This window comes from Nycticebus coucang, chromosome 18 (genome assembly GCF_027406575.1).
Source record: "Nycticebus coucang isolate mNycCou1 chromosome 18, mNycCou1.pri, whole genome shotgun sequence".
Lineage (NCBI taxonomy): Eukaryota > Metazoa > Chordata > Mammalia > Primates > Lorisidae > Nycticebus > Nycticebus coucang.
Window position 1 is genome coordinate 53,440,893 of NC_069797.1, and position 20,499 is coordinate 53,461,391.

General features: G+C 41.4%; 1 protein-coding gene across 2 annotated transcripts in view; it reads left to right on the plus strand.

Moving 5' to 3' along the window:
* SKAP1 (src kinase associated phosphoprotein 1) overlaps positions 1–20,499 on the plus strand; it is a 312,394-nt gene that overhangs the window by 250,777 nt on the left and 41,118 nt on the right. For both annotated transcript variants that reach the window (XM_053570461.1, XM_053570462.1), the window contains exons 5-9: positions 2,829–2,906; positions 3,736–3,819; positions 7,178–7,302; positions 9,492–9,555; positions 11,673–11,891. In XM_053570461.1, coding sequence (XP_053426436.1) covers positions 2,829–2,906; positions 3,736–3,819; positions 7,178–7,302; positions 9,492–9,555; positions 11,673–11,891 — 570 coding nt within the window. The remainder of the gene's footprint in view (positions 1–2,828; positions 2,907–3,735; positions 3,820–7,177; positions 7,303–9,491; positions 9,556–11,672; positions 11,892–20,499) is intronic.

The window sequence follows — 20,499 nt, forward strand, 5'->3', positions numbered from 1 at the left end:
TCTTTTTAGTGCATGACCAAGAGAGAAAATTCAGCAACTCATTCAATGCTCAATTTTAGCAAACTGAATTTGACTCTTGAGGAGAGAAGGTGGTGCTTGTGCTGTCCTGGAATTAGTGACTTTGAGTTCAACATCCCTGCTGCATTATGTCTCTGTTTTCTTGGTGGTGGCATTCTTAGGTTTCAGTTGGTGGGGAGAGAAAAGCCTCATGCTGATAATGTACTGAAAGTAAATGAAATTAAATAAGCGAAGCAGCGCTCATCACTACTTCCTCCCCCCTGGGTAATTCAATTCAAACTCTCTCTCTGATGGCAACTCACTGGGGCTGTCTCTGTCACCCCGCTGGGGCCTGGAGTCTTAACATCTAAATAAAAGTTTCACTCAAGCATTTTTTATGCTCCTGCCAGCAGGATCAGTGAGCTGGTGTGGGCACATTAATGTAATATTCATACTCACAGACTCTCCCCGCACACAAGAGGCAATGTCTTCTCATTTTCATAATTATAGATGTTCCATAAAATGGCATTTAGATTTGCATTAAAAAAGGAGGTTTGAATTCTAATAGAACGTTTAACATGTCTTTTATGATTCAGACTTTTGGCATCTTTAACAAGAAGCTATGTCTCTAAGTTTAACAAGACCTTAAAAAAGAAGAGGAAAAAAAAAATGGTGGAAAGAAGAGATGGGAACTCTAGGCTTAGGAGATCCTGTTTTCCTTATTCCTGTGTCTTTCATTTAATTTTAGGCCTTCAGGAGCAATATTTTGATAGCACTTAAGAGAGAATGGGCTTTCCCTTCATACTACCTTCCCTACCATACCTGGTCCTCACCCCCACTCAACAGAATCTGCTATTGTTTTCTTGCAGAGTTTTTCAGAGGAATAATAGAATTTTTAGAGGGATAGGAAAAATGAAAGAATCTCAGAAACTGGGATTCTCATCTCATCTCATCTCATGCACGCACCGTGAAGGATTTATGGCAGCCACATGGTTTGCTAACTATAAAATACACAAATGAAAATAGTCCATGAACAAGGATGTTGACAAGAAGGACCAACGGGATAAAGAATCTTGGCACATAGCACTAAAAAGGAAAAAAGGCCCTTCTGATCTACATTTTTATTTCTATAAGACTATTTTTTTTTTTTGGGGGGGGGCCGGGGCTGGGTTTGAACCCACCACAACCGGCATATGGGACCGGCGCCCTACTCCTTGAGCCACAGGCGCTGCCCCCTGATCTACATTTTTAAAACTAAGCTTTAAACAGTTTAAAAGCAAAAGATAATTTTAATTGCATTTTAAGTTGTCTTAAAACGTTATTTTTAAATGCAAAGCAGGTCAAGCACTGAGCTAAATGCCAGCTCCTAGTCACTACTAAGTAAATGTTATTGTAGAAAATGTTCAAAGAGTAATCATTTGAAAAAAATTACTTCAGGCCAGGTGGTGGCTCACGCCTGTAATCCCAGCAATCTGGGACGCCAAGGTGGGTGGATTGCTTGAGCTCAGGAGTTTGAGACCAGCCTGAGCAAGAAGAGATCCTATCTCTACTAAAAAAAAAAAAAAGAAAGAAAGAAAGAAAGAAAAGAAAAAAACTAGTCAGGTGTGGTGGCAGACACCGGTAGTCCTAGCTGCTTTGGAGGCTGAGCCTGGAGGACCCCTTGAGCTCAGGAGTTTGACTGAGGTTACTGTGAGCTCTGATGACACCACGGCACTCCACCCAGGGAGACAGAGTGAGACTCTGTCTCAAAAAAAAAAAAAAAAAAAACAAAGAAAGAAAGAAGAAAAAATTACTTCACCCCAAAGTTTTAAGATACTGTGTAAGTGGCCCAATCAATTCAGATGTGGTTGTGTGCCTTACTGTATTTGGTTGCTTTGTAAATTTGTAAAGACAATCAAAAGAGATTTGAGTTTAGGGACAAAAAAGAGTAAATATTAAGATTCTGCTGGCTCTTCATTTTGCCCAACTAGAACCAAGAGGTTTTGTTTTTCATTCTTTTTTCATTTTATTTTTTGAGGAGTAAACTTTTTCTTCCTTATCTCTATTCTTTGCCCTTCCCCTCTGTAAAGTAAGGATAAACCCCAGTGGAGGAAGATGGATTAGGATCTTGCTTCTCAATAAATTTGTACCTAATGAGGCTAATTGAAAGCTAAGAATGTTAGAAACAACAACAACAACAAAAGAATGTTAGAAACATACAATTAGTGGCTAATGTCAGTTCCAGGATCTTCTCTTCGTTAAGGTCTGTACAAAGACTCTTCCTATACTTTGAAAAAAAAAAAAAACAGAATCTGGCAGTTATTGCCAAGTTCAGCTTATATAACTCCTCTTGGTGTAAACTTAATAAAATTTATGTTCACAAAGGTAGCTTTCTGTGTGTTTAAAAAAAAAATTTAGTGTGTGTTTATGGCTCCCTCTGAGGTGACTGTGTTTATGGTGGAGACTGTCACTCATTAAAGCTTGTCTGTACTAGTAGCTATTCATTTGACTTTTGATTATCTCAATGTGGAATATCCAATTTGGAACTTATATCCAAATTCTTAATTCCCTGGAGTCCTTTACATGCCAGTCAGTACATACTTAGACTACCTCCACTTGCTATAAACTAATATATGCTTAGATAATTCTTCATGACTTTAGCATTGCATATAATTTAGGAAGAAAGAAAATTTATTTTTTTCCCCAATCATATAGATATTATTTTATTTTGTACTGTGTTTAAGCAGTTGCCCTTCCGTACCTCCATCATTAATGTAGATCGTCTAAAGTGGCTGAAATGAATACAAATGTTGTTAAGTTTCAACAAAGCATTCTGCTGTTGTTCCTTTTAGAAACAGAAGACATCATAAGAGGAGCTCAAGAGCTTGATAACATCATCAAACAGGGATACTTGGAGAAGAAAAGCAAAGGTAATCAGACCCACAGATCACAGAACATTCCAGGAAAGGAATAGAAATGAGGAAAAAGAGGGCCGTCATATCAGAAGCTTTCTTCCTACCCAATACTAGTAAGCAAAAGCAAAGCAAGGAAAGAAAAAGAAGGCTGGTGTTTGTGTGTTAGCTGAAGAAAGAATGGCTCAAATCTTTAGCAGCCTGAGCTTCACTGGGATAGGATCTATTCTGCCTTGCTCAGCACAGTGTCCCCAGTGCCTGGTACACAAGAGACTCATAATATAATTTGTTAAATAAATAAATGGATGATATTCTTGTCCTTGTCTCTCAGTGTGTCTCCATCAGGAGTAAAACTGTTTTGCCAGGAGTGTAGTATTTATATCATGTGTCAAACAGCCTACGTTCAAATTTCAGACAAGCCCAACTCTTGACCTTTAACTCATTCAATTAGAATAGGTACTAATGGGTTGGAGTCTCAGCCTGCAAATTGGCTTAAGACAAAAAAAAGCCTTTCTTACACCCGTGGCCCAAAGAATCATTTTGGTTTATCGAAGGTAACACATAAAGATATCATGGGGAATTTTAAAAGTACAGGATGCTAGATAAAAATACAGCCATGAAGGCACAGAGCAGGCAACCCTGTTTAGAACTTGGGCCTTTAACTGAGCTAGTCCACCAGACCCTGAGTCAATATGGGATAACCTGTGGGAGTGAAAGGGAGGGTTTTACAGTCCATTAACCTGGGAAATAAAACAATAACACACTGGACTATGTGTTGTTGGATTTTACGGACTCTTCAGTGATTGTAGTTACCTGAATTTATGTCCCCTACTGCTGTTTTGTTTAGATCATAGTTTCTTTGGATCAGAGTGGCAGAAGCGATGGTGTGTTGTCAGCAGAGGCCTCTTCTACTATTATGCTAATGAGAAGAGTAAGTGTTCCTCATTTACACAGCAGCATCTCACTCCTGGATGCAAGCACTTCGTAAATTCTCAAGTACTTAAATCTCAAGATAGCAGTCCTTAACTAACACCCATGAAGGGACACGCTTAGGAAAGAAACAGGCTTGGGGAAATAAGACCTTGCCTGCCACCAAAAACACAAAAGCCAATTTAGGAATCATTTCCCCTTGTAAACATGAAGATACAGTCAACATATCAGAGAGTTATTTTTTACAACTAATCACACAACATTGTCAAACATGAATGTTTTGGCACTTTAAAGAAAACTTCCACCTCGGGGCAGCGCCTGTGGCTCAAGGAGTAGGGCGCCGGTCCCATATGCCAGAGGTGGCGGGTTCAAACCCAGCCCCGGCAAAAAAAAAAAAAAAAGAAGAAAACTTCCACCTCTTTCTGTGCATTAATAACATAGCTAAAATATTGAAAAAATATTAATTCTGAGGCGGCGCCTGTAGCTCAGTGGGTAGGGCACCAGCCACATACACAAAGGCTGGTGGGTTCGAACTCAGTCCGGGCCAGCTAAACAGCAATGACAAATGCAACAAAAAATAGCCGGGCGTTGTGGGAAGCTTCCCAGCTACTTGGGAAGCTGAGGCAAGAGAATTGCTTAAACTCAAGAGTTGGAAGTTGCTGTGAGCTGTGACACCACGGCACTCTACCAAGGGTGACATACTGAGACTCTGTCTCAAAAAAAAAAAAAAAAAAAGAAGAAGAAGAAGCACAATTGGAGACATCTACAAATAAGTGCAAGCTAAAAATTATTATCGTAGATTAATATAAACTTTCAAAAAACGGATACCCTTCTGCAGAGGTGGACTACCCCAGGAGTAATCCTAAGTAGCAAGAGAGAGACAAAGTAAGTAAAACATCAATTCTTGTGTGGGCTTTCCTCATTCTTTGCCACCTTAATACAGAGGCAGGTGATACAGATTGAGCAAACTCTTCTTTTTCCTTTCAATTATTTTCTGTTTCTCCTTCTTCCTTTCCTAAACTTAGTCCTCTCCCAAAGCCTGTATGTCCAGTATATATAGGGAATAATCAGACACCCACCCAATCACCTTTGGACTTCTTGCTCCTTTGGCATTAAGGGAGCAGAAAGAACGGCAGCTTTGCTAAGTGACTTGTGGTCCTTAAGATCTGCTCTTGGAGGGGAGGAGGGAGGAGAATCCATGTGCTCCCACCTGATGGACACAATATAAGGGCCCACCTCCTGAGGGCAGGACACTACCACAATAGGCGCCTTACCTAACAAACGCAAACGCTGTAACCTAATCATTCGTACCCTCATATCATTATTTTTGAATCTTGAATTAGTTTGTTATTTTTTTTTATTGTTTCATCTTTTTTTATTTCATGTTAATGTGAGGGCACAAACAACCAAATCGCAACATTTGATTCGTTAGGAAGAGTCCCTCTTGCAGCTATGCACTGCACCCAAAAGGTGTGCCGGACACTCCTACACTGTGCCCATGCAGTGGGAGCACCCCAAACCCCACCTCCCTTCTCCTCCTCCCTCATTCCCCTTCCCCGCAACTTGCATTGAAATGAGTTTTTCTTCTATACGGGCATAAACTTTGATCAGTCTACTGGCTTCATATTAGTATGGAGTACATTGGATATTTGCTTTTCCATTCTTGTGATACTTTATTGAGGAGAATGTATTTCAACTCCATTGTACCCTCACATTAATTTGAAATAAAAAAAAAAAAAAGATTTGCCCTTTGGCCTTCATGGCAGTGCCTCACCTTCCCTCTCTGTCCACAGCAGTTATCACAGACCTTCATCTTCCATTCACCATCTCAGAGTCCTCAGAATCTCTCCTATCTAGGGGCAAAGTGTGAAGCCCTGCTTGGGAATGGTAGCAGCATAGTTCAAAAACTTAGCAACACGTCCCCTGTGTGCTTCCAACCCCAACCCCACTCTCAAATCCAGCAACCACAATTTGTCCTCTGGATCAAAGCATACAAGCCAGCCAGGTGTTTTTTTCTTATTTTAAGCCTTCAAACTATTTTGACATCTGTGTCATTGTCAAAATGCTCATCATTTTCTTTGCATTTAAATATGCGGTTGGCATAGCTAGATCTAAAACCAGGACTCACGTCTGTTCACTCAGAATCCTTTACACTCACGAAGAGAGAGGAAGGGAGCACAATAGCAAGAAACGCGGAGACTTTTATTGACCATTTTGCCATCAGGGTGAAATAAAATCTGGTGACCAAAGAAACAACAAAACATTTTAGTGGCCAGTTAGAACAAGGAGAGATGCTTTAACAAAAAAGATTCTCATGTCAAAAAGCACTGTTGCATGGCTCCCTCCTCACCAGTTATTTCTTATTATGCCCAGGACGTTTTCCTAGTGAGTACAGTGGTTGTGTGTTTATTGTAGCTCAACCAGGTGAGGACAGAGTCCTTTTTCTTCTTTTCTTTTCTTTTTTTTTTTTAATCTTACCATCCCACTGCCATCCTTATCATCATCATCCTCATCAAAAAGTATTTATTAAGCAATTCATTTTGCATGTAGGCCACAAAGCATCCCCCCAGGCGTTGTAGCTCCTGTTACTCTCCGAACCACACAAGGAGGGCACAAAATCCTTGAAAACCACCTCCTCTTTTCCTATTTCCAAATATTTTATTTTTAAAAAAGGAGTGACAGGCAGAATAGTCTCTCCTTCCCTTTACCTAGAAAGCCATTTTCCTTTTATCGCTTGCATCATTATCTAATAATACTCGACAATACTCCGCTATTTCCCAGTTTGACCTCTTGGAAGGGGGATAAAATACTGAGTTATAATTATTCTCCCTCTAGCATAAATTCCCACCTGACCAGCAGGGGACAGGGAGAACAGTTTAGCCCAAATGCTACTGGGCATGGGAGGCAATTCCAGGACCTTATAATTCTCCCCACCTCCCTTATGCCGCCCTTGCTGCTGTCCCTCCCCTCAAATAGGGGCTCTGCTGGCCCTGATAATAATGTTTCGGCTCTGTAATAGCCTTCAAGAGCCTCACGTTTACAGCCACACTCTCCCTGCTGTAATAATTCCTTCTTTCTGTTATTATAGATCTCTTAACATTCTAATAAATTCTCTGTCTCTGTTGTACTCTTTTGGCAAAATAACCTTTCATGTTGCATTTCCCTAGCTTGGCAGTGATATCTGCCTCGCTGTTGCAGTAGCCTCTTCTTAAGCTTCCCTAATAACCTTTCCTTGACTATTGTGGTTCCTCAGGGACGTAACAGCTGTTGCTGTGCTTTTATTTTACATGCCAGAGAAGATGCCTTCCCTTGGCAGTTGTATCTCTCCAGGGATACAGGGAGGTTTTCCGGTCTTGCAGGCAAGCAGCCCAAAGGGACCTTCCTCATTAAGGGCTACAGTGTACGGATGGCCCCCCACCTGCGAAGAGATTCCAAGAAAGAATTCTGCTTTGAACTGACCGCCCAGGATAGGCGCAGCTATGAGGTAGGACTAACTGAGGAGATGGTGATCCTCCTTGGTGTTGTGGTTTCCTTCCATATTGCATGTGAGCCATGGTTGCTATGGTAGGTTCCAGCCATTCTCTGTTACCTGCTAATTTCCTACCAACTAAGACCCTCTTTCTTGACACGTCCTCATCTTTGCTATGTCCCCCACCCCTTGTCTCTGTTGCCGCTCTCATTCCAGATACTGCCTTTGCTTAGCTCCCATCTCATCATCCCTCCCCTTCTTAATCTTACTTCATAGATGAGATTCCTGTCTGTTGTAGCACACAATCCAATTCCCTTCCTCATTCATCTCTACTTTTTTTAGCTCTAATTCTCTTTATTTTTCAACTGATTATCTTCACGTCCTTCTACAAATTCCAGAAAAAGGAAAATCTAACTGTAGAGTAAAAAAATTTCATTTTCTTACGTTCGTCTTGCTATCCAAAATAAACTTCCAGAAATATGCTCTGCTTTCTAAGATGTTGGCAGTAAGTGGTTACTGAGTAGTAACAATAATAACTGAGGGACTAGAGGACCTGGTCAGGGTAAGATTTTCACCAAAAATATATGTTTTTGTGTGTATATATATTGTTTCCTGCTTGTTGGTAATTTTTATCTTATCACAGTTTTGCTAAAGCAATTTTGAAAAATGTTAGCTGACTTATAAAAAAGAGAAAAGCCATGCTAATATTGAAATTAACCACCTGAAATTGGTTATAAAAGAGAGAAAAGCCATGCTAATATTGAAATTAACCCTTTGACTCTTCAAATTTTTCTCCACATTCATCTTTTCATATATCTACCATACCTTAACCCTTATTTTCATAAAAGAGCTTAGGTCTTCATTATGCAATTTTTAAACTTAAACTAAAACTTTTCCATGGAGTTCTTTATAAACATATAATACAGATGTATACGCTAAATATGTTCCTATTTATTTTTATTATTAAATTATGATAGTACCACATCCAGAGAAAAGTCTAAACCAATATCCCTAGAAATGTTTTCATAGAAATTTGTTTTTAAGAAACCAATAATAACAAGGTATGTTAATAAGTACCATGCATGAATCTAGCTTCTTTAAATGGCATATATCTTTATCTTATCCTAATGATCACATAATTAAAATATTTTTAAGAGCCATTATTTCAAGTTGATTCATTTAAAATTTTTAAAATAATTATGAAGGGCTGATGCATGACTGACTTGTTTTGTGAATCAGAATGTATTGTATTTACTTTGGGGGGAAAGCCCATTGAATCCAAATCATTATCATGGTCTGTGATTCTTCCTCTAAAGTCTTCTTTGGATCTTTCCCTTCTTATTTCCACAGCCATCACAAGAGTTAAGTCCCTATCACTTTACCCAGAGGACTATGATAGTTAAACAGCCTTCCAGTTGGTCTTCTGTCTCCCAATTTCCCTATTCCAGCCCTTCTGACTCACTGCTATTGAAAGAATTCCCCCACTCCCTTTGCTAGAATTGATGGTGGCTTCCTATTGCCTACATTTTAATCCTGAACTCTTGGTACTCAGAGCCCTTTTATCAATTCTGTTCTAACTCTCAGCTCTCCAGCTTTATGTGCTGTTGTTTTCCAGGCAAGATGATCTGTCTCGCTTCCCCATACATCATGTTCTCATTCCTGTTATTTTGCACATGGTTCTCCCTACCTGAAATGTCCAACTCCCTGTACCAGTTTCCACCAACTCTTTTCTAAAATCCAACCAAAACAGAATTACTTCGGCAAACCTCCCAGCCTACTCTCGGCAGCAGTAAGTGCTCCCTGTCTCCTCTCAACATCCAGTTGTTATCAAATGCACCTCATTGTAAGGTTCCCATTTCATGTCTGTATAGTGGTTTGCTTTCTTTCTTTTTCTTTCTTTGGATCCCTTATAAACTTTCCTTAAATAAATGCCTGATAAAGGAATAGATAATCAAATGAAAGAATGCACATGGATATAAATGTCTAGATTCAAGGGGCTGTCATCTCTGGGCATGCAAAATTGCTGAAGGAAAAAATCCATTTGACTGAACTTTTTTATCTTTTTTATAAATGTTAAGCGGGCAGAGAATCTTGAGCTTTAAACTTGACTGTGAAACCAAGAGCTTCCTTGCCTTGGATCTCCCTATCATGATTCATTGAAATTTCAGTGAAGGTGATAAATTAATTCACTAATTTTTCTCTAGTTTACAGCTACTAGTCCAGCTGAGGCCAGAGACTGGGTGGATCAAATAAGTTTCTTGTTAAAGGGTAAGTGTCATGTTTGCAGAAAAAATACTTGAGTAGATTGCAGTTGAAGTTATGTTACATAAATGTAATCTACAGAATTCAGTATGTATTTTTTCTGCCCTTTCTCACCTCTGCCTTCCCTACCATATCCCCCATATTATAAAAATAGTAATCACATATGTATTAGAAGGTAAAGATGTCATCAACCTGGGGATAACCTCTGATATCATAGCTTATCCACCTACCTACAGGCAAGTCTGTAATATTCATTATCACTAGAAAAGAAGGTTCTAAAAATCAGCTCAGCCCAATTCAGTGTCTCCTAACCCCTTATATTCTGGAAAGGAAATTCATGATATCCAACTTAAAGTCATCTAGTTGCAAAACTAAAGTTCAAAATCTTCTTGTTTTAGCCTTGGGAAGAAAGTAGACTTAGGAAGAAGTAGAAATCTAAACTAATCTAGGTAGCCTTTAGGGACATTAGACATTAAAAACAAATTGCTATTTTTCAAGCTACAATAAAATACTCCATGCTTTGGGGTGGGAACAGTCCTGCCTGCAGATATTAAATGACTGCTCTTAGAGTACCCTCTGCTGGCCAGCCTGCAGACAAAGCAGGAATAGTGGCCCAGCAAGCAGAAGTAGACAACCTTGAGTGTGTCACTTGGCATCAAATAACCCTAATATACCATATCATGGCAGGACCCTGCCTCTACAGAAAGGCAGAAACATCAACTCTATACATGGCCCAAGACCTAAGAAGCACCACGTAAAGTCTTTTCATCTCAGATTTTTATTCTGCTATAAGATTTTATTGTGGATAAAAAGAAGGAAGCACCAGAGCTTTAGTTACAAGAATTGCCTGTTTTGTTCATTTGTGCCTTTGCTATCACAAAAACAAACTATTGCATGTACCAACAGCGTCACATATAATAGACTGGAACTAGGCAAACATGAACATTGATGGCGAGACTACAGGGTACACTCTTATCTAGGTGCCTTGGATTTATGCGTGTAATATACCCCTAAGTGTGTAAACCTCAATAAAACTCAAAGCAGCTTTATTGAGCTGTACCCTGTGGTACTTTCAGAATCCCACATTGAAGAAATTATTCATTCTATTTTATTTTAAAACGAACAAAATAATAACATATGGTTTAAGCCACAAATGTGCCTTTGATCCTTTCTTCATATGTGGTGGCCCCAGAATTCAGATGAAAATTGTTGCAGAATCTTTATTAAAAGCCTAATCAAGCCAAACAGTTTTATTGTGTTTTGAAATGAACGTTGGATGTCTCTCCATCCTTTCCTCCCCCAGAGTATGCTGACTGCACTTGCCCATCCTGCAGAGGCCCCTCAGCAAGGTTTCAGAGAACACTCTCTACTACACATCAGAGAATGAACCTTCCCAGTTCCCCATTAAAATAAAAATCCAATCTCCCTCCCCTGCTCTGGTGCTCCTCAGTGCTATAATGGTTCAACATCCTCTATGCGGTGACCCACTTTAAGGTCAGCCAGACTATACAGTTGCAAAAAGACATGGTAACTGCATTGATCAGCCATTCCATTTGTCCCTGTATTACTGTTATATTTTTTCATACCCCACATCTTTTCCTCTTCCACTTTTGCCCATTTTTCTCTCTGAAAACAAACTTGTCTGAAATTCTTCAGTGAGATTATTGGGCAGATGGGGTTCCGACAGCTCACATCCTACAGAAACCACCATAGTTCCCACGGCTCTGTGTACCTTGGAGACCTGCAGGCCTTTACCCATCTTTCCAGTTTTCTACTTGATGAACACTGCATAGCATGCTGGCTTTTCCTTTTCTAGCCTGTTTTCTTCCTTTCGTCTCATGCACACCCATACTTTTCAGGCCTGCTTCATCCTGATCAAGTTTTATTGCAAGGAAGGATTTATGTTGATGATTTAGCACCCGATGCAGTGCTACTCTGGCCTTTTCAGTAGATTTCCTGCCACCAAGGCCCACATTAGAAATAACAGCACTTAACCTAGTGTTTCATTTTCTTTTGACATGTTTTATTTTCATTCACCCCTCCTCCTTTTCCCACTTTCCTTCTCTGCCTTATTCTTTTCTTTTTCTCCACATCTTTATTCATTCTCATCTTTGCCCTGGCAGATCTGAGTTCCTTAACCATTCCATATGAAGAGGAGGAGGAGGAGGAGGTAGAAGAAGAAAAAGAAGAAACAGCAGAAGAAGAAGAGACGTATGATGATATTGATGGTTTTGACTCTGCAAATTCTGGCTCCCAGTGCAGACCCATTGTCTTGCCTGGGAGCATGGGGATAATAGAGCCTCCAGAGGACAAAGAAGAAGAAATTTATGAAGTCTTACCAGGTGAGAAATTATCTTCCACTAGGTTCTGAAACTCTAGACCTCATGGAAGAATTTAACTTTGAAGCCTTCATCCTCTGAAAGAGAGAATATGGATAGTTTATCCAGTATAAAGGTTCTGCCTTGCTCTGGGAACAAGAAGAATTTGATCAGGAAGCCGGGTGCAGTGGCTCACCCTGTAATCCTAGCACTCTGGGAGGCCGAGGCAGGTGTATTATTTGAGCTCAAAAATTTGAGACCAGCTTAAGCAAGAGTGAGACCCCCATCTCTAAAAAGTAGCTGGGCATTGTGGGGGCACCTGTAGTCTCAGCTTCTTGGGAGGTTGAGATAAGAGGATTGCTTGAGCCCAAGAGTTTGAGATTGTACATCACTTTACCCAGGGTGACAAAGTGAGATGCTGTCTCAAATTAAAAAAAAATCTGGACTTAGTCCCTGTGGCTCAAGTGGCTAAGGCGCCAGCCACATACAACAGAGGTGGTGGGTTTGAGCCCACTCTGGGTCTGCCAAACAGCAATGACAACTACAGCCAAAAAATAGCCAGGCATTGTGGCAGATGCCTGTAGATCTAGCTACTTGGGAGGCTGAGGCAGGAGAATCACTTAAGCCCAAAGAGTTGGAGGTTGCTGTGAGCTGTGATGCCACAGCACTCTACAGAGGGTGAGATAGTGGGACTCTGTCTCCAAAAAAAATCTGATCAGGGACTGTCTTAAAATATATCCATGTGGGGTGGCGCCTGTGGCTCAGCGGGTAGGGCGCCGGTCCCATATGCCGGAGGTGGTGGGTTCAAACCCAGCCCCGGCCAAATTAAAAAAAATAAATAAATAAATATATCCATGTGAGGCTCGGCGCCTGTGGCTCAAGCAGCTAAGGTGCCAACCACATGCACCTGAGCTGGTGGGTTCAAATCCAGCCTGGGCCGCCAAACAACAATGAAGGCTGCAACCAAAAAATAGCCGGGCGTTGTGGCAGGCGCCTATAGTCCCAGCTACTTGGGAGGCAGAGACAGGAGACTCACTTGAGCCCAGGCGTTTGAGGTTGCTGTGAGCTATGATCCACGGCACTCTACCCAAGGCAACAGCTTGAGGCTCTGTCTCAAAAAAAAAAAAAAAAAAAAAATATGGGCAGCACCTGTGGCTCAACGGGGTAGGGTGCTGGCCCCATATGCTGGAGGTGGTGGGTTCAAACCCAGCCCCAGCCAAAAAAAAAAAAAAAACTGCAAAAAGAAAAAAATATATATCCATGTGAAGTTAACTTATTACGTGTGTCAACAGTCTTAAAGAGTTGAGAATACTCATTTTGGTTTTCATCGGTTTATTGTGAATTTCAGGGTGAGTGATCAAAACTCTCTCATTTCAACTTCTTTACTGTGTAATTGTGAGAATGGAAAGTTGCCTCACAATTAAGGATTTCAAAAATCTGAAGTATATAAATGCTGACAAACCTTGTTAGTAATCCAGTAAAACCTTGATAGAGCCCAAATCATTATGACCTTGTTCAGATACACCATGAGTCAAATCACTTCCCTTAAAAATAAGTTTACCATATTTCATCAGTATTACAGCAGGTCTACTCTCTATATTTCTTTTTTTCCAAAGCCATGATAACCAGCATCTCCAAAACTGTATAGTCATCACTGCTCCCACATAGCTACTTCTAGTGGGGATAACAGCAGCTGGTGAACAGTGCAGAGCACAGTAGGGGCAGACAATGAAAAACCAAAGCCTGAGCCTTTTAATTGTGAGGTAGTTAGACCACAGGAACGCTGAATCTTCAAGTCCATTCAGAAAGATCGTTCCTGTGGAAATTTGCCAGGAGTTCAGTGCTCTGCTGAGAAATTCAAGTTAAGCCTAAATTTATAGCAATGTAAAGCTCAATCCCAGATGAACCTAGGAACTAAGGTGAATCTAACCACCCAAGCTTCTGAAGATAGGATTGCTAAAAGCACATTTAGTAAACAACTTGCCATTTCAAGCTTCCTAAGAAGAGGGTCCAACCCTCACAACACTGCATTCATCTTTTTCCTGGGGAAGAGGCCATGTCCTTGCTCCCTGAGCCAAGAAGCAGGACTTTGACCACACATACCCTCCCTGCTGGGGACTTCACCCACCCACCAAGGAGAGCCTGCTTCTTCTCCTAGCACTTCCAGCCTCTGCCAGTCCCCACTTCCCTAGCCTTTTTGTTGTGTTTTATTATGCAAATGATATCTTGGTTGAGGTCGAGCCATTTCTTGTGTCTGACGTTAAAAAAAAATGATAATTTCCTCAGCAAGTCATCGTCGTTAATGAAGTTTTACAAAAACAGATACAACCAAAGGAAAATAAAATTTCACAGGTGATAAATTTTTCCAATTTCCCTGGCAGAATTCGATAGGATTGTTAAATTAAGAGTGAAGGTGTCTGTTAGAAAGCAACGAGCAGTGATGGGTAATTTTATAGAGTGGAAAATTGAATCAAATTGCTACATTAAAACACAGCTCCTCTGAGAATCTTCCCTTTCACAGTCTGCTCCATTGCAACAGCAGGGTGCAGAAATGGATCTAATTCACAACACTCCCTAAAAGGGGACGCACTCCCCAACTTGGCCAGAATCTTCCTAGTGAGCTCACATTCTGCTCACTCCTTCCTAGGCTTGGGGAAATATCTGGGTGACTCTGCACTTTGGGTTACAGCTGTGGAAGAGTGCTCTGAGAAAACCTCACTGAACCACCCGGCCTTCTGGGGCAAAAAGAAAGGGCCTTTTAATGCATCTTGTTTGGTTTTCAAAGGAGCCAGAGAGGAGGGGGCTGATGCCCAAAGACACAGAGCAAAGGAGAATAAAGGGGGGAAATCCTCAGAAAGTAAGTTGAATTTGGAACATCAACTTACTCCAGGTAGGGGCAATGAATGTATGACTGGCCTCTTAATGACCATCTTTTTTCTGCCTCCTGCACTCCTGCCCTTGGCCATTGCAAGGGCTTTCATCCAAAAGTCCCACTAGCTTATATGTTGGAGTAGACCCAAGTGTATGAAGACGGGTGTGACTTTTTGAAGAAGCCCTTGCCCACAATGACGGTGATCAGAAGTGAGAAAGGCATACAGTGGGAAAGCCAGGGTCTCATTCTGAAGATTAACATGCCTATAGATTTCCAAAGGACAACTCTGTACCCAGTCAGAGGCTTTCCCAAAAGCCTCTATCCATCACAGTTCTTAGAGACAGCATTGGAGGTAGGATATATTGGCATTTAATTAAGATATGACTATTTCAGCCACAAGTCTCCATCACCCTGCTTCCTGTTCATTCCACTCAGCTGTTGCTTCTGAAATTGCTGTTTGAGTTGTGCATGAACCACACTGCCAGTCTGGAGGAACTGAGAGAAAACGTGAGGGGACCTAACACTATCTCCCCTCTGCCACCATCTCACAAGACAACCTACCAAGCAACAGCTTGTGAGAGACAGCCCGGTATCACAGGGATAAGTGCTGGCTCTAAATCAGGATGGATCTGCTCTGCCACCTGCTAGATGTGAGACCTTGAGCAAGTTACTTGCCCTCTCTTTGTCTGATTGTCCTGCCTGTAAAATGGGGACAACAATAGTGGCTGTCTTAGAGGGATGTGGTGAAGACTGTAGAACTGATATGTGTAAAGCACTTAGCACAGAGCCCTAGCATCAGTAAGCACTCAGTAAATGGTGGCTACTATTAATCTGGTTGTTTAAATAGGAAGCATTACCTCCTTAAAGAGTTGGGGGATGCTTAGGCCCCCCACCTTCATCAACCACATCCAAGACAGTCCAGTTGGACATTTCCAGCTATGGATACGAGGCAGGTGAAATTGAAAATCCTGACCAGATGGAATGTGGAACACACCTTCTGTTCAGGCCCATTTTTACTGCGAGGCCAGGTGCTGGGTGTAGGGACAGCCGACAGTAACGTTGGATTGTGCTAACACTGCATACCTATCAATAGTCAAATGACTTGGGCCTCCAACATTTGTTTCACCGTAACAGGTAAATGTGCTTTGTGGAGGATATTTATATTGATGGTTCTGCTAATCCTCCTCTTTGGAACAGGACCCACACAAGCCCTCACTGTCCCTGTGGGGAAAGCCATGTATGTGAGATTTCCCTTCCAGAGTATAATTTAGATGAGCTTCCCTGTAGAGAGTAAAGTATATGTAACACATACCAAGTTGATAAAAAAGTAGTTTTTCCTAATGTATAGGTCATCAAATTAAACTCACTACATCACATTTATCACAGGATTACTAGTATTTGCTATGTGGCTAGCACTCTTCTTCCCATGAGGGAAAACCAGCAGCACCCTCAAGATTTTCAGCCAGACTACAAAAATGTTAGTCCTATAAAATATAATCTCAAGTTTAGTATCTGGTGGCACTCTGAACATCCGTGTTGAGCATATGGGGCGGGGTGGGGGGGCGCCTTGATTTTTTAGGATGTCATTTGCAGTAGATTAAACTATAGGGAACTACCAGGGAAAACAATGCTAAAGCAATATGTAAAAATGGGAGGCTTTTCTGAGCCCTCTCATCCGCCCGCCCAAGTTATTTTACAGGCCAGCACAAGCCCAGTTTCATGTTCAAGATTCCATTAAAGGACAACCTTTATCAGATTTCTCTGTCTGGGGCCTCAAGGCTAGAACCCGGCAAGGCACCTGAGACCGTTGAAGCACTGCATCTGGGGCCTTGTAGCAGCTGCAATGGCAAGGAAATCATGGCTGTCTTCTCTAAAGAGATTTCAGAAAAGCAAACAAGAGAGATGAAGTGCCCTTCCTGGGAATTTCTGCACACATCTGGTGCTGCCCACATTGCCCTGGGGTGTTATAGTAGACCCAGAAACCAGATTGGTTTATAATAAAACATATAATTAGGTTTTTAAATTTTTGAGTCAAATGGGAACAAACATTCTGTGGAATTATTTTCCTCCCTGTATAGTTTTCCAGACACACAGGAAGAGGCAATAATGATAGTAAGGGGTCTAAAAAAAGAAAAAGGTGACTCGGTGCCCATAGTTCAGTGGTTAGGGCACCAGCCATGTACATCAGGGCTGGCAGGTTTGAACCCAGCCAGGGCCTGATAAACAACAATGACACCTGCAACAAAAAGATAGCCAGGTGTGGTGGGCTATTTTTAGTAGCTAGTAGTCCCAGCTACTTGGAAGGCTGAGGCTAGAGAATTGCTTAAGCCCAAGAGTTGCTGTGAGCTGTGATGCTATAGCACTCTACCAAGGGTGACAAAGTGAGACTCTGTCTCAAAAAAAAAAAAAAAGAGGCTCACACCTGTAATCTCAGCACTTTGGGAGACCGAGGTGGTAGAAGGATTGCTTGAAACTAGGAGTTCAAGACCAACCTGAGCAACTTAACAAGATCCTATCTCTACAAAAAAATTTAAAAATTAGCCAGGCATGGTGGCACGTGCCTGTAGTCCCAGCTACTAGGGAGGCTGAACCAGGAGGATTGCTTAAGCCCAGTAGTTGGAGGTTATTATGAGCTATGACCACCGTACTCCTGCTGGAGTGACAGAATGACACCCTGTCTCAAAAAAAAATAAAATAAAATAAAACAAAAAAGAAATGCAGACCAAAAATACAAAGCTTAAGAAGAAAAAAGAAGCATCAAGGAAATCAATGTCATCATTAGGCTTCCTTGGAGTTTCCTGCCTTTTCTTCCTCTCACTCCTATGCACACTGAGCCCCAGCCACATGGTGCTGCTTGGCCAACACCAAAACTAGAACCATGTTGTTTTTTCTACTTAGAATATCTCTCCTGGTATCAGCCTGTGAAATCCTACACCTGCAATCCCAGCATTTTGGAAGACCAAGGCAGGAGGATTGCTTAAGGCCAGGAGTCCAAGTCCCATCTGTGCAACATAGCAAAGTCCCACAATTATCCAAGCCTGAGCCATGCACAGTGGCACGTGCCTATGATCCTACCACTCTGGGAGACCAAGGTGGTAAATTGCCTGAGCTCAGGAATTCAAGACCAGCCGGAGCAAGAGCAAGACCCTGTCTCTAAAAATAGCCAGGAGCTATGGCGGGTGCCTATTGTCCCAGCTACTTGGAGGCTAAGGCAAGAGGATCTCTTGTGCCCAAGAGTTTGAGGTTGCTGTGAGCTATGATGCCACAGCACTCTACTGAAGATGACAAAGTAAGACTCTATCTGGGTGGCGCCTGTGGCTCAAGGAGTAGGGTGCCGGTCCCATATGCCGGAGGTGGTGGGTTCAAACCCAGCCCCGGCCAAAAACCAAAAAAAAAGTAAGACTCTATCTCAAAAAAAAAAAAAAATTTATCCAGGCCTAGTGGCATATGGCTGTAGTCCTACTTACTTGGAAGGTTGAAGCAAGAGGACTGCTTGAACCCAGGAGTTTGAGGTTGCAGTGAGCTATGATCTGTCACTGCACTCAGCCTGGATGACAGAGCAAGACTCGGCTCAAAAAAAAAAAAGAAAGAAAAGAAAAAAGATCCTACACATTCTACTCAAATATGTCTCCAGTGGCACTCTCCTGAATACTCAACTGAAATTAAACTTTGTTTTGGCCCTTACTACAGTAATTTGTATTGAGGTCTTTCTCCCTAATTAGTAGGTGCTCAGTTATTATTTGTGAAATTAACTCAGTGCATCCCAAGTATGGTAATTATCACAAACTGAATTTAATATCTTCTATATCAAGACCATACCACAGAGATGGGATACAAATATTTTGAGATTACCAAATACACAACAGAGAATTAAATGCATCTTTATCATCTTGCTTGTATTTTCCATGTTGTCTGATGAGGTGCTACAGCATCCATAGATTTATAACACACCTGTGCATGCCAGGGAGCAGTTACTGTCCACTTTTCCACACATTCCCTTTGTACTTCTGGTCTACCTGTATTTCTGTTCCATCTGTCACCAGAGCACCTTGACATCTGGTTGCATAGTGATACAGTTGGCCTTTTTAAAGTTGTTGTCACTTCGCTTTGTTTGGGGAAGTGATTGCTCCTCTTTCTAATCTAATCATCTTCAGCTATTATTCTTTCTGATACTGATTTAGCCAATGTCAGAGGAGTGTCAGAGCAGCACTTCAGAAAAGAGCCAGGTGTCATGAGAAGCTGGCTCCTCGTTGTCCCTCTGAGGTGGGTTCAGTGTCCTATTCCTCTCAGCTTCTCATTAGTGTCCCTGACATTGTGCCAAGAATGTTGATTGAAATTAAATCTCCGGATACTGATGCTCATTTGTGATGCCCCATGGTTCTCTAACATGTTCACACAGTTAACAGAATCTTCTTCAACTGTTTTCCCAATTGAGATGAGATATTTGGGGATCAAGTAGAGCATTTAATGTAATAAGTGGACAGTAATCTTTGGAGGCTAATTTGTTTAAAACCTATGTAAGGTTGGGGGTCCCATATGCCCTGTTAGGAGCAAGAACCATTATAATCTATTACTGTTTAAAGTTGAGCTAGCACATAAATTTTAATTCTCTCTTAAATGAAGATGTATTTCAGTTGATGTTATGCTAAAATGTCTAATAAACATTATAAAGAAGTTCAACAAGCTCTTTAGCCTAAAAATTATTTTTCCAAGTAGTCTCTTAGAAATTAAAGCCTGTGTTGGGCGGCGCCTGTGGCTCCAAGGAGTAGGGCACCGGCCCCATAATTTGCTGGAGGTGGTGGGTTCAAACCCAGCCCCGGCCAAAAACTGCAAAAAAAAAAAAGAAAGAAAGAATGTGAAATTTAGCTATTTATTTCCCCCATTTTGTGAGAAAGAAGACTTATTCTGATGCCATATAATCAACTGTTTTGACTTTGGAATTTGAAAGGTACCAGTCTGGTTTCATGGAGGGATCTGAGATAAATTATATGCCTCTGTATTTGTATTATGCCCTCTGAACTTGGGGAGAGGCCAAGGCGTGTGCTTTCCACAACCAGCTGTAGAAGGTGCTTTCCTTCACTATGTGTCAGTGACCCATTCTTGTTCTTTTAAAGGCCCCAGAGGTGTAGTACTCAGCCCATCAATAGCGAGGCTTCTTAACTTGGGCCCACTTGCAGCCACACATGAAGGATAGAACAGATGTGGGGGGTGGTGCTTCCCCATTCACACCCATCACTGGAGAGTTTAGTAATGGTGGTGAATGATACATAAGCTCTATGGCCAGCGTTTTTTGTTCTTCCTAAGTGACTCCAAAGGTGCAATGGAAATCAGCGTATCTGTCTGGAATTGAGATTTCTATTTTTCCATTTTTGTATCATGACCAGATTAAGTGCTGTTGCCTGAAAGGATAAAGGAATCAAGTTTTAGTTTTCATTGTTATCATTGCAAATACATTTACATTCTCCTATTTTACAAATGCAAAGAGCAGGCAAGCCACTTTCAATAATTTATTTTAAAATCAATGCTAATGAGGTTATGTCTCGTCAGTGGCCGAGTTTTACAATAAAGTCTGATTTATTTAGAAAAGATCTTTGGTGTAGCTTCCCATCTAATGGTGATGGGAAGGAGGTGGAGTAGCAGGCACAGTGACCCCCCAACTTCGGATCCAATTTGTAATTCACAGCGGAGATCTGACCCAATTTACATTGATTAGAATTGGGAGGAAGAGACAGCTGCACACAGACAGCAGAGGTAGAATAA